The sequence below is a fragment of the Passer domesticus genome, chromosome 8 (genome assembly GCF_036417665.1).
Source record: "Passer domesticus isolate bPasDom1 chromosome 8, bPasDom1.hap1, whole genome shotgun sequence".
Classification (NCBI taxonomy): Eukaryota; Metazoa; Chordata; class Aves; order Passeriformes; family Passeridae; genus Passer; species Passer domesticus.
In genome coordinates, this window is record NC_087481.1 from 9,787,506 (window position 1) to 9,800,757 (window position 13,252).

The following is a 13,252-nucleotide window of genomic DNA, read 5'->3' on the forward strand; positions in this document are numbered from 1 at the left end:
CCAGGGAGGACAAATCCCCATGGCAGAACCTCATGAAAGAGGCAGATTTGAGTGGCTCCATGTTACAGGCATATAAAAAGGAGGAAAATTCCCTGAGATCCCACAGGAGGAGGGGCTTCAATCCCAGCCCAGGGTGCTCTGAGGAGGAAAGACCCACCCTGTGCCAGGAAGGTGGACAGAGCTTCAGCCAGGGATCGGAGCTGGTGGTCCATGAGCAGCTTCCTGATGGGGAGAAGCCCTACATGTGCTTGGAGTGTGGGAAGTGCTTCAGGCAGAGCAGCACCCTGATCAGCCACCAGATGATCCACACTGGGGAATGGCCCTACGAGTGTGGGGAGTGTGGGAAGGGCTTCAGCTGCAGCTCAGAACTTGTCAGGCATCAACGCATCCACACTGGGGAGAGGCCCTACGAGTGTCCTGACTGTGGGAAGAGGTTTCACACCAGCTCCAACCTCCTCCAGCACCAGCGGATTCACACAGATGAGAGGCCCTTCTGCTGCCCCGACTGTGGGAAGGGCTTCAACCGCAACTCCCACCCTGTCACCCACCAGCGTATCCATACCAGGGAGAGGCCCTACGAGCGTCCCTAGTGTGGGAAGAGCTTCAGACAGAGCTCTCATTTGAGCAGACAGAAACAGAGTCACCACGAAAGGAAGACATGCAAATGCTGCAACTGCAGGAAGAGCTTTGTGCACTGCTCCAACTTCATCCCCCATGGGAGAACCACGTTTGGAACAGCCCTGGTGATATGTGTTCCCTGTGATCCATGCTGGGAAGACACCTGTTCGTTTTCCTGCCCCTGCCAATGACATGATGTGAGCCTGAAGAACATGAGGGTCTGGCCAGGGCTGTGTCATTACATTCACTCCGACCTCAGGTCATTGCCAGGGGCAGGAAAGGGACTGTCTCTATCTCCCCCTGAGGAGAAGGGTGTCCTTTCCACGCAGGAGGAAATTATGGCCGGGAAGATACTGTTGTGTTGTAGTTTTCCCTTTTTTAAAACCCTTCTGTTGTCAATATTGTTTCTGTTCCTGTTTGTTCTTTATCTCATTGCTGTTCCAAATAAATTGTTCTTATCCCTGCCTGGGATCTTGTCCTTTTGTGATTTCCATGGGAGGCGGAAGGGCAGCGAACAGAAGCAGAAAATGGGGGAATCCCATTCCTAAATGATGGCCTGTGGAAACCGAGCATCCCAGCTGGTCCCAGCCCTGGTGGCCATGGCAACAGCCTTGGGAGCAGGTCCCTGGCTGGGGCTGTGGGAACCTCTTTCCTCTGGTGCCCAGGGACAGGACTGGAGGGAACGGCTGCAGCTGAGTTGGGGCAGACTGAGGTTGGATCTCAGGAAAAGGTTTTTCCCCAGAGGCTGCTGGGGCAGTGGCCAGGCTCCCCAGGGAAGGCTCCCAGCTCCAGGGCTCTCTGAGCTCCAGCAGTGTTTGGACAGCACTGCCAGGCCCAGGCTGGCACTGTTGGGGTGTCCTGTGCAGGGCCAGCAGTTGGACTCCAGGATCCTGATGGGTCCCTCCCAGCTCAGCCAATTCTCTGGATCTGGGATCCCATGACCCACAGCAACATGGTCCTGGTGATGGTTGCCTGCTAAGGATCAGATTTGCCACAGGCCCTCAGAGGGGTTCCATGGGGACTTTCCAAAAGTCTCCAGGCTGTTCAAGAGCTGGAATGTCACAGACAGAGACAGGGGCTCCTTGGAGATCTCCCAGGGGTTTATGGGGGTGGTAAAGAGCCCTGTGCTCAGAGGCAGTCACAGCCATTCCATGGTGACATCCCAGGGCACCTTGAGCTGCAAAGGCACCGATCTGTCACAGGCACTCATGGGGACTCCACAGTGACATTCCAGGAGTCCCCAGGCTGCCAAAGAGCCGGGATGTCCCAGACACTCACAGGGGTTCCTGTCATGGGCACAGTGGGAGCTTCAGGCAAAGCTTCATTTCTTTATTGGAGAAACTCCTGTTGAGACATGATGTGGAGAAATTACTTCCAACAGCCACCATGGAACCTCAAATCCCTGCAGGACCCCTAGACTTGTAAAATTCCTTCTAATAGAGGAGACTGGGAGAGGCTGCATCCAATCCCAGCCCCAGACTTTGTCAAAGGTTTATGTATAAAAGATTGGAGAGGTGGAATTGAACCTTAATGCAATTTGTCCCACAGGATTAACGATGGAATACCAGATAAATTTATATAAATACAGCCCTGATGGATTGTGATCATGATTAGTCAGAAAGATCTTAACCACAGTACTGGAATTATGGCAGTTATTAGAATATAGTGCTCCAGGAAGCAATTTTGATGTCAACAGGGCCTTGCTGGAGTTGTTGGAGCCCATTGCAGGCAGAGCCTCCTGCTCCAGCAGGAACTGCCTTTCCTGTGCCATCAGCAGGGCAGGTCCCGCTGCAGGAAAAGCCCCAGGCCAGCCCCAGCAAAGGGAAGGGCTCGGGCACAAGGGCAGAGTGCCGTGCTGGCAGCTGTGCCAGGCAGAGCCTGAGGCACCAAAGGCACCTTGGCAGCAGCAGCTGCTTGCAGGCCATGGCCAGAAGCCTCCCTTGGCAGCCCGGCCTGGTGGCCAGCACTGCAGAGCTGCTGCCTCAGGGCTCATTTCTGCCTGGGCTCTGAAAAGCCACTTCTGCTCCAGGAGCCTGCCTGGGAAGCCATTGGCCCCTGCAACTTCGGGACTAGATATGAGTGACAAAACTCTTCATGCCAGCAGAGACAAGGCAGGAGCAGAGGAAAGGGGAGAGCATGGCCCAGGGGACAGGGCTGCCATGGTGATGGCTGTGAGGTCACTGCCCCTGCAGCAGCCTGGCTGCCCTCAGCAGACATTCTGGCCAGAAGCGTTGTGAGGGCACCCAGCACATCAGAGAACCCACACAACAGGAATTCTGTACTTGGGGATGCGGGGGTTTCACTGGGTCAGGCTGCACAAAGGTCCTGCTCTTGTGGAATTCCTGGGGTTGGAAATCCACTTTTCTGGGAAAACAGTTGCAGTTTTGTGCCACTCTCATAATTGCAAAATATTTCCTCGTTTTAACAAATGTAAATCCACCCTCATTCAGTTTAAAGACATTGAGCCTTGTTCTGTCACTGCAAGATTTGGGAGAAAATAACTTTGACCACTTTTTTCTATTTTCACAGACCTTGAAGAGGACCCAAAAATCTCCCAAGATGGGTTTTGGAGGCCTCATAACATAACCAGCATGTAGAGTCTGATAGCTCTGGGCCCAGTGGTGTGGAGACTGAGGACAGAACAGGAGTAGTCTGAGAGGGCTAGAAGGGTGGTTTCAGAGAGGCTGGAGCTTTTCTTCAAAGAGGATATAAGCATGAGAAGGCAATAATGGCACCAAGGGCACCTGGGGAGGCACAGACAGGAAGCGGGAGAAAGGAATTTCCCTGCCAGGGCAGGGCTGCGGTGCAACACGTCCCCCAGAAGGAGCCTGGAGCAGCCCAAGGCTTTGTGTGGGCAGGCAGAGGCAGGCAGGAGGCAGAGCTGTCAGCAAAGGAAGGGGCCAGCCAGGTGGGGCAGCCGGGGGATGACGACAGCCTGCAGGGACAGAGGTGCGGGGCAGAGACACCGTAGGACAGCCTGGGCTGCACAGGGCACAGGGATGGGCAGCAGCTGCAAGGCCCTGACAGAGCCAACTTGGGCAGCACTTTGGCCATGGAAGACAGAAAGAGCACCAAAGCCCCAGAGGGTCATTAAAGTCCTTGTGCTGTGTCTGTGCTGATGAGCTGGGCCGGGCTCCTGGCCCAGAGGCAGCTCCTGGCAAGGGCAGCGCTGCAGAGAGACAGCTCTGGCCAGGAGCAGCTCCTGTGCACAGCCCAGCAGGGCTGGGGCACTGCCAGGGCAGCTCAGGGACACCAGCAGGGCACAGCCAGAGCTGACAGGGGCTCAGCACTGGCAGGGGCTGGGGGATGTCCCAGAGGGGGCTGTGTCACAGCGGCACCTCTGTGGCTGTGTCCTAGAGGCACAGAGCAGCTGTGATGTCAGCAAGGGGCTGTGTGACAGCACAGAGTGGGCTGTGACATCATGGCATGGCTGTATGACATCATAGGGCAGGCTGTGAGGTCAAAGTGTGTGCTGTGACATTAGAGAGTGGCAGCATGACATAACAGAGAGGTTTTTGTGACATCACTCACAGGGTTGTGACATCACAGAGCTGTCTGTGACATCATGGAGTAGGGTATGAGGCCATAGAGCAGATCCGGACGTAACAGCTGGTGGCTCTGTGACATCAGCGAGTAGGTTGTGACATCACTAGGTGGCTGTGTAACATCCTAGAGAAGACTGTGACATCACAGAACAGACTGTGACATCACAAAGCAACTTTCTGACATCAAAGAGTCTTCTGGGACATCACAATGCAGCTGCATGACATTCCAGGGTGACATCCCAGAATTGGCTCTGTGACAAAACAAGGGTGCTGTATGACATCCCAGAGTGGGCTGTGACATCACAGGTGGCTGTGTTACATCATAGGGTGCTCTGTGACATCACAGGATGCTGTATGAGATCACAGGTGGCTGTGTGACATCCGAGGGACTGTGTGACATCACAGGGTGGCTGCTTGTCCCTGCTCAGCAGCCTGGCCGGGGCCACCCCATGGTGCTGCCCTTGGCATTGCACATCCCCACATCCCAGTGCCCATCCCGGGAAGAGCCCTGAGCAAGGAGGGAGGGACAGGATCTGCCTGGCCAGGGGCTGGGGCTCAGGCCTTGGCCCTTTGCATTCCTGAAACACATCCAGGTTTATTCAGCACCAGAGACACCTTTGCCTTGTTTGTCCCCAGCTGTCATCTCTGCCTCCAGTGTTCTGCTCTGACTGGAACCTGGGGACACTTTCTCAGTCATGTCCCTCAGTGGGACCCATTAAAACTTCAAGAAACTTTGGAGTTTAAATTTAACTTTGAGTTCTGGAGAAGTCTTTTGAAGGCTCTCTCAGGGACTGAGTCTGATGTAAACAACACCCAAGTCCCAAGAGGGTCATTAATGTTCTTTGTTCTGTGTCTGTGCTGCTGAGCTTTAAAGGAACAGCTCTTCCCAGGACCAGCTCCTCTCCCAGCCCAGCAGGGCTGAGGGCTCTGCCTGCAGGCACTGAGGGGACAGGAGCCAGGCAGAGACAGGCTGAGGAAGTCATTGAGCTGAAACTTCACTTGGGGAAAGATCTTCACAGCCCTCCACATGGTGAGTCAGTGGATGCAGGGCAATGTCCCCTGTGCTCCTGGAGGGATCTCCTGAAGCCAGCACACCCCACAGCCTGGGGGATGTGCCAGGAGGACTCTCCCAATTTCTCTGTGGCAGGGGACCAGGAGGAGGAGGAGGATGTGCTGCAGAGCAGGGCTGCCCTGGGCACCCTTAGAGGGACAGGGCAGGATGGCTCCTGCTGCCAGGGATGGCTGCGGGGGCTGAAGCTGGGGCTGCAGCCAGGGCTGCCAGGGCTGTCCTGCAGAGCAGGTCCTGCAGCCCTCAGAGCTCTTGGCCAGCCCAGGGGATGTGCCACCTGCCAGGGGCAGCTCTCAGCCTGCCTGGCAGGTCCCCATGGACAGAGCAGGGGAGCTGTGGGGGCAAGGAGTGACTCCTGCCAGGGCAGGTCCTGCTGCAGTGGAGAGGGTGCTGTGTGGGCCAGGGCTGCTTAGAGCTCCAGCTCACGCCCAGCTCATTCCTGAGGGGACTTTTCATGAGCTCATTTAGGGCAGGGCTTTCCTGCTTGGGTCTCTGCTTTCCTGAATCTGTGCTCCCACTTTTCCCTGGCTCAGCTTGGTGGCAAGGGAAACTCAGCTGTGCAGGGCAGAACAGGGGCTGAGGCTCTTAAACCATCACCCTGAGTTTTCCTGGGAACCTCAGCAAGTGCCCCCCCGCTCCCTAGCCTTCAGGCCCATCCAGCACCACCTTTCCATGGTGCCCAGGCTGGGGGACCTGTTCTTTAATCCCTGCAGCCCCGGGCAGCTGCAGGGCAGAGCTGGCCCAGGGGCTGGGCTGGGCTCTGGCAGCTCTGTCAGGGAAGGAGCCCAGGGCCACAGGAGCAGCTCGGGCTGGGACAGCTCCAGCAGCAGAGCCGTGGGCAGGGAGGGAGGGAGGCAGTGCTGAGGGAAGCCCTGCTGCAGGGCAGATGTGGCACTGCCAGCCCTGCCCTGCAGGGCAGACACTGCCCTCAGCAGCACAGCCCTCGTGTCCCCTCCCAGCCAGCACAGCCCTCAGCCTGGGGGCTCAGGGCCCTCAGTCCCTCCTGGGGTGGCAGAGCAGCCCCAGAGATGAAGGGCATCTCTCCTGCCATGTGCCCATTCCCTGCTGACAGGGCCTGAGGGCCACTGCCCTGCCCTGGTGCTGCCTGGCAGAGGCTGTGCAGGGCTGGGCAGGGAAAGGCTTTTCCTCAGGCCTGGCTCTCTCTCTCCTTGCCTTGCCCAGGTGCTCCTGGCATTGCTGAGGGGCTCTCTGTGATGGCAGTTCCAGCTGCAGGGTCAGGCCCAGCCCTTGGGTTCCTCCTGTGCAGGCTGAGTTCAGCAATGGGGTGTCCCAGCTCCCTGTGCCCGGGGAGCTCTGGGCAGGGCAGGCTGGCAATGAGTAAACTCTCCTCAGGTAGTGCCATGGACACGACCCTCGAGATGCCATCCAAGCTGTGAGCTGCCTCCAGGGGACACTGGGGGACAGGAGTGTCCTTGGCCAGAGTGGGGCTGAGACTCTGAGGAAGGCTGAGCCAGTTTGCTCTGCTGTGGGTCCCTCTGCTCCCAGCTGTGCCAGGCTGATTTCCAGGGGAGCACAGGGACTGCCCCTGGATCTCAGAAATGGCAGCTGGGGACAGATGGGGTGACAGAGCAACTCCCCTCACCCTTCACTGAGTCACAGCCACTGCTCTTGCATTGCTCATTTCTCTCTGATCACCATGGGCACAGCAGGAAACCCTCTCAAACTGCCTTTGGCTATCACCATTCCTTAGCCCTTGGACAGGAGATGCAGCAGAGCTCCTCTGCCTCAGGAGCAGTTTGGGCTGATGAAATCCAAGCCCAGGACTGGCCCCTGTCCCTGTTCCCATAACCATACTGCTGCAGAGCAGAGCTGACCCCTTGGTGTCCATGGGCAGAGCCCCCGCTCATCACAGCAACGGGGCCAGATCCCAGCAGAGCTCCAGGCATGGGGCTGAAGGAAGGGCTCTGAGAAAAGGAAAATTGGATGGCACGGAGCAGCAGGGGCAGAGCTGGGAGAAAGGGCTTGGACACTGTTTAGCAAAGTCAGCCCTGACTCGTCACTGTGTCCTCCTTGAACAGGACTGCATGGCCAGCCACAGCAAATGTCCAACAGCAGCTCCATCAGCCACTTCCTCCTGCTGGCATTGGCAGACACGCGGCAGCTGCAGCTCCTGCACTTCTGCCTCTTGCTGGGCATCTCCCTGGCTGCCCTCCTGGCCAACGGCCTCATCATCAGCGCCGTAGCCTGCGGCCACCACCTGCACACGCCCATGTTCTTCTTCCTGCTCAACCTGGCCCTCAGCCACCTGGGCTCCATCTGCACCACTGTCCCCAAAGCCATGCACAATTCTCTCTGGGACACCAGGAACATCTCCTACACAGGATGTGCTGCACAGGTTTTCCTGATTTTCTTCTTCCTTGGAGCAGAGCTTGCCCTCCTGACCATCATGTGCTATGACCGCTACGTGTCCATCTGCAAACCCCTGCACTACGAGACCCTCCTGGGCAGCAGAGCTTGTGCCCACATGGCAGCAGCTGCCTGGGCCAGTGCCTTTCTCAATTCTCTCCTACATACAATCAGTACGTTTTCTCTGCCCCTCTGCCATGGCAATGCCCTGGGCCAGTTCTTCTGTGAAATCCCCCAGATCCTCAAGCTCTCCTGCTCACACTCGAACCACAGGGAACTTGGGCTCATGGTTGTTAGCTCCTGTTTAGGTTTTGGCTGTTTTGTGTTCATTGTTTTCTCCTATGTGCAGATCTTCAGGGCTGTGCTGAGGATCCCCTCTGAGCAGGGACGGCACAAAGCCTTTTCCACCTCCCTCCCTCACCTGGCCGTGGTCTCCCTGTTCCTCAGCACTGCAGTGTTTGCCCATGTGAAGCCTCCCTCCATCTCTTCCCCATCCCTGGATCTAGCCCTGTCAGTTCTGTACTTGGTGGTGCCTCCAGCATTGAACCCCCTCATCTACAGCCTGAGGAACCAGGAGCTCAAGGAAACAGTGGGAAGACTGATGACTGGATGCTTTTCGGGAACGTTAAAGTGCTGGAAAATAACTGCAAATCATTTGCAATAAAAATTATCTTTGATACATTTTGTTGGTTTCATTTTGGAGATTCTTTTTCTCTGTTTTACTTTTTTCATATTGTTATCAATGATAAGTCATGATTTGTGCCATAACTCATCTTGTTTCTCTCCACCTTCCCTGTGGCCACAGACAGCATCAATGAGAGGCTGCACTCTCGGTGGCTTTATAGGAAATAAAGGAGCACCGAGCACAGTTTTCTGCAGAGATGCCCTTTTGTTGCCTTCTCTGGAGCTGCAGCAGCAATGTCTGTGTGCAGAGCTGGGGCAGATCAGTGCTGGCACAGCAGCTGTGCCCAGCAGCAGCAGCAGCACTTGGTGTTGCCAGTGCTGCTGCCGTGGCCCTGCCCCACTGCCCCGGTGGCCCTGGTGTTGCTGCAGGGCCTGAGTGCTCTCGGGGCCGGGCACAGTCCTGGGGGTGGCAGTGCCGGGGCTGCAGCAGGGACAGGCCATGGGCACTGCTGGGGCAGCGCTGACGCCTCAGGCCAGGCCCTGGGGGCTGCAGGCTCCTTGCCCAGGCTCTCTCAAGAACACGGCCAGGCCAATGCTCAGCACAGAAAAGCCCCAGGGTGAGCAGCCCCAGGCTGGCCGTGGGCAGGCTGGGGGCAAACAGCATGGCTGGGGCTCTGCAAGGGCCCTGGGGGAGACGGGAAGGAGCAGCAGAGCAGGGGCTGATCCATCCCCAGTGCGCTGCACAACCCAGGGCAGCGTCCCAGAGCGTCCTCATGGAGCTGCCAACAACATCCCCCCTCTGCAGCCCTGGCCTCTCCCCCAGCTCACACAGGTGCCGCATCCTTGCAGGCACAGACACGGCAGCACTGGCTCAGGAGCCCCTGTTTGCATTGCACAGAGCAGGCGGGAGCACCCCCATGCTGTTGCTGTGGGGACATGAACCTGAGGGAGCACAAATGCCATCAGCCCCTGGGGCCAGCAAGGGCTGGGGGACACCAGGGAAACCACTCAGCTTTGTCCTGGCCTCTGCAGTCAGCCAGAAAGTTTGTTCCCATCAGCTGGGAGTTTCCTGTGCCACTGCAGACGCTGTTGCTCAGAGCCAGATCTGCCTGGCAGCCACCCCCAAACTCCACTGGGCATTTCCTTGGGTTCACCTCTGCTTTCGTTACTCTTCCCTTGTACAAATATCTTCCTCTTGCCCACCCCTGTTCCCTCCCCTGCAAACAGCCCATCCCTGTTTGCCTTTTCCTCTCTGGCCCCACTCCCCATTGCAGTTCCTGACTTAGGAACGTCCCTTGGGGAGCAGGATCATTCTCCAAGTGCTGCAGGAATTGTCTGCAGACTCCTGCAGTGCCTCGTGCTGTTCCCTTGCCAGAGGCACCCCAGGCCAGGGGGGCACATCTGGGCTGCTGTGTCTGCCTGTGGGGCTCCCTGTTCTGGGCAATGAGGAGGAGCTGCAGAGGCTCTGCAGGACTGACAGGATGGGCTTTGGGGCTGGCAGGAGAAGCTGAGGGACCTGGGCTGCTGGAGCTTCTGAAGAGAAGGCCCAGGGCTAATTGTGGAACTGCTCCAAGGGTGGTTTCAGAGAATCCCAGAATCAGCAAGGTTGGAAAAGACCTTGGAGATCATCAAGTCCAACCTGTGCCCTGATACTGCCTTGTCTCCCTGAAGCCTCCTCTTCAGGGGAGGATAAATGAACTCAGTTCTCTCACCTGCTTCTCACAGGACATGTGCTGCAGACCCCTCCCCAGCCTTGTTGCCCTTATCTGGACACGCTCCAGCCCCTCCATGTCCTTCCTAAATTGGGGGGCCCACAACTGGACACAGCACTCGAAGTGCTGCCCAAGCAGTGCTGAGCACAGGGGAAGAATCACTGCCCTGCTCTCGCTGGCCACACCATTCCTGATCCAGGCCAGGAGCCATTGGCCATCTTGACCACCTGGGCACACTGCTGCCTCATGTCCAGCCTGCTGTCCATCAGTCCCTGCAGGTCCCTTTCTGCCTGGCTGCTGTCCAGCCACTCTGTCCCCAGCCTGTAGAGCTGCAGGGGTTGTTGTGGCCAAAGTGCAGGACCCAGCACTGGGACTTGTTCAACCTCACCTTGCTGGATTTGTTCCCTGGATCCAGCCTGTCCAGGGCCCTGTGCAGAGCCCTCCTCTCCTCCAGCAGATCCACACTCACACCCAGCTTGGTGTCATCTGCAAATTTGCTGATGCTGGACACAGTCCCCTCATGCAGATTATCAGTGCAGATAATGAAATCCACGCTGGTTGGCTCTGATCCCTCGGCCATCCTGTAGGTGCCCTGTGATGGCTCTCAATGTGATCTGTTCCATAACCTTGCCGGCACCCAGGTCAGACTGACAGGCCTGGAGTTCCCCAGATCCTCCTTCCAGCCCTTCTTGGGGATGGGCTCACATTGGCACCCCCACTCCTCTGGGACCTCCCTGCTGAGCCAGGACTGATGGTAAATGATGGAGAGCAGCTTGGGGAGCTCATCCACCAGTTCCCTCATCCCACTGGGATGGATCCCATCAGCTCCCAGAGACACCTGTGAGCACCTGAGTGGCTCAGCAGCTCCCCAGCTGCTTCCTCCTGGATTGCAGGGGGCTGTTCTGCTCCTTGTGCCCATCTACCAGCTCAGGAGAACACTTGTCCTGAGGATGGCCTGTCTTATTGTTGAAAACTGAGGCAAGGAAGGGGTGAAGTACCTCAGCTTTTTACTCATCTTTTGTAACTATATACCCCACAATAAAAAATGCAGGTTGTCCTTACCCCTCTTTTTACCATTAATGTACTTATAAAAACATTTTTATTATCCTTCACAGAAGTATCCAAGTTAAGTCCTGACTGGGCTTTCACCCCCCTCATTTCCTTTCTGCACAACCTAACAACATCCTTAAACATTTCTTGATTTACTTGCCTCTATGTCCACAGGTGGTGCACCCTCTTTTTAACCCCTAAAAATATCCTTTTTAATCCCTTTTTAATCCCCCTTTTCCTTGAAAAGCTCCATGCCCAGCCAGGCCAGTCATTACTTCCTCTGGGTCTTCTTTCTGCACAAAGGGGCAGCCTACTCTTGCTCCTTCAAGATTTCATTTTTGAAGTGTTTCCATCCTTCCTGGAACTCATTGTTTTTATGGGCTGTTTGTCTTTAAAAAATCAATACCTGGTTTGGTACTCCCCAAATCTGCATCCTCAACAGGCCCAAGTCTGCCCTTAAAAGTCCAGTGTAGAAGATTTATTGATGTCCCTCCTTCTTTCACAGAATATTTAAAAAGTCAATAATTTCATGGTGACTGTGCCCCAAACAGCCTCTGACCAGCACTTCTCCCACCAGCCCTTCTCTGTTCATGAACAGCAGGAGACAGAGCTTTCCTTGGGAGTGGGAATTGCAGGAAACATCCCCAAAGTGCAGCTTGGAAGGTTCAGGCTGGAGCTGAGGAGAAAGCAAAGTCCCTGCCAGGGTGGAATTGTGGTGCTCGAGGTGTGGCAGCGTGAGGCTGGGCCATGGCCGGCTCTGTGTGCCAGGAGCCGGCAGCGCTGGGTGCAGGGAGCCCAGGGAGGGCACAGAAACGCTGGGTGAGAAATGCTGGGGCACAGCGAGAGAGGCGAGTGCAGCCGGCCAGGGCACAGGAGCAGCACGCACAGGGGGCACAGCCTGCAGGACAGATGGCCGAGGGCTGGGCAGGGCTGGCAGGGCCACAGGCACCCAGGCCTTTGTGCCCTGGGCTCGGGCAGCGCCTCTGGAGGCCCCACAGCAGGAACTTTCCTGGCAGGGGCTGCACTTTGGCTCTCCCTCGGCCTCCCTGGCCAGGCTGGCAGGGGCTGCAGGTTGATGGCATTTGTCCTTGCTGCCCCGCACATCCCCCTGCCCCACAGAGAGCCCCGAGCCACCCGTGAGGGACAGGCCCTGCTGGCCCAGCCTGGGCTCAGGGCTTGGCCTTTCTGCTTCCCCCAGCCAGCCCAGGCCTTGCTCAGCATTGCAGTTCCCTGCCCAGAGCCGTGGGCTCCCTGCACTCCTGGCCCCAAGGATCTGCTCTCAGCAGTCCCTGGGGAGCCTTTGGCACTCCCTGCCCTCACTGGGGCCCAGACATGCTCCAATCCACTTGGAGTTTTGCTTCTGACTCCTTGAGCAGCTTCTTCATCCTTCTCTCAGTGCCTGAGGCTCCTGGACCCAGCCCCAAATCCACCATGGGGCTGATTGAAACACAGAAAGCCATCAGGAGCTCTTTGTCTCCCTTCAATTGTCTTCAAGTCTCCAGGGCTTGTGCAGTGATTGGAGTCAGTTTGGAGTTCTGTTAAGGAGGAAGATTTCAAAGTGCACCAAACACATGATGTTTGGATTTAATCATATGGGTGTTTTTTTATTTTTCAGTTCAGAAAAGAGGTGATAGAAGCATTCCCGAAGTGATCTTGATGCTGAATGTCTCCTTAGGAGGTCTGGGCACAGAGAAGAATGAGCCCCTTGCAGGCTGACCGTGTTTGGACAAGCTGCTCCTCACCCCCAGCCTCACCATGTCTGACTTCCCTCACCTGGGACTGACATCCCAAAACATAAAAAAAGTGTGCATTTTTTAAATAAATAAATTTTATTAATTTTAAAAAATATAATTTTAGTTTTTTAAATTTATATCAGTATTACTCTATATTTTTATTACCTTTTATATTTAATAAAAAAAAAGTATACATTTTTAGCAATCAAAAAAATTGGTTGTCAGTGGTTCTAAATAAAACAATTCCCTTCATTTATTCATTCACCACTACTGGCCATTTATTTCTCCTTAATGCTAATTTTTGCTATTTTTAGATCTTTTGTCATATTTTTTATTATTTTCTCAGACAGGGTAAAGGGGGCCACTTAGGGGTCCCTGGAGATGTTTCTAGGGCACATTTGGGGCAGTGTGGGTCTGGGGAGGGAATTCAGAGAGAACTTGGGAGTCTGGGGGACACTTGGGGCAGCTGGGTGGGCACTTGGAGGGGCACTTAGGGATTCTGAGGGACAGTTCAGGGTCCAGGGGAGCACTTGG

At 55.8% G+C, this 13,252-nt stretch overlaps 1 protein-coding gene across 1 annotated transcript in view; it reads left to right on the forward strand.

Annotated features, from left to right (window-relative positions):
• Nucleotides 1-233: 233 nt before the first annotated feature.
• LOC135305580 (zinc finger protein 7-like) overlaps nt 234-13,252 on the forward strand; it is a gene marked incomplete at its 5' end in the record, with an annotated part of 49,438 nt that continues 36,419 nt past the window's right edge. The window contains one exon of the mRNA XM_064429314.1: nt 234-423. Within this exon, the coding sequence (XP_064285384.1) occupies nt 234-423 (190 nt within the window). The remainder of the gene's footprint in view (nt 424-13,252) is intronic.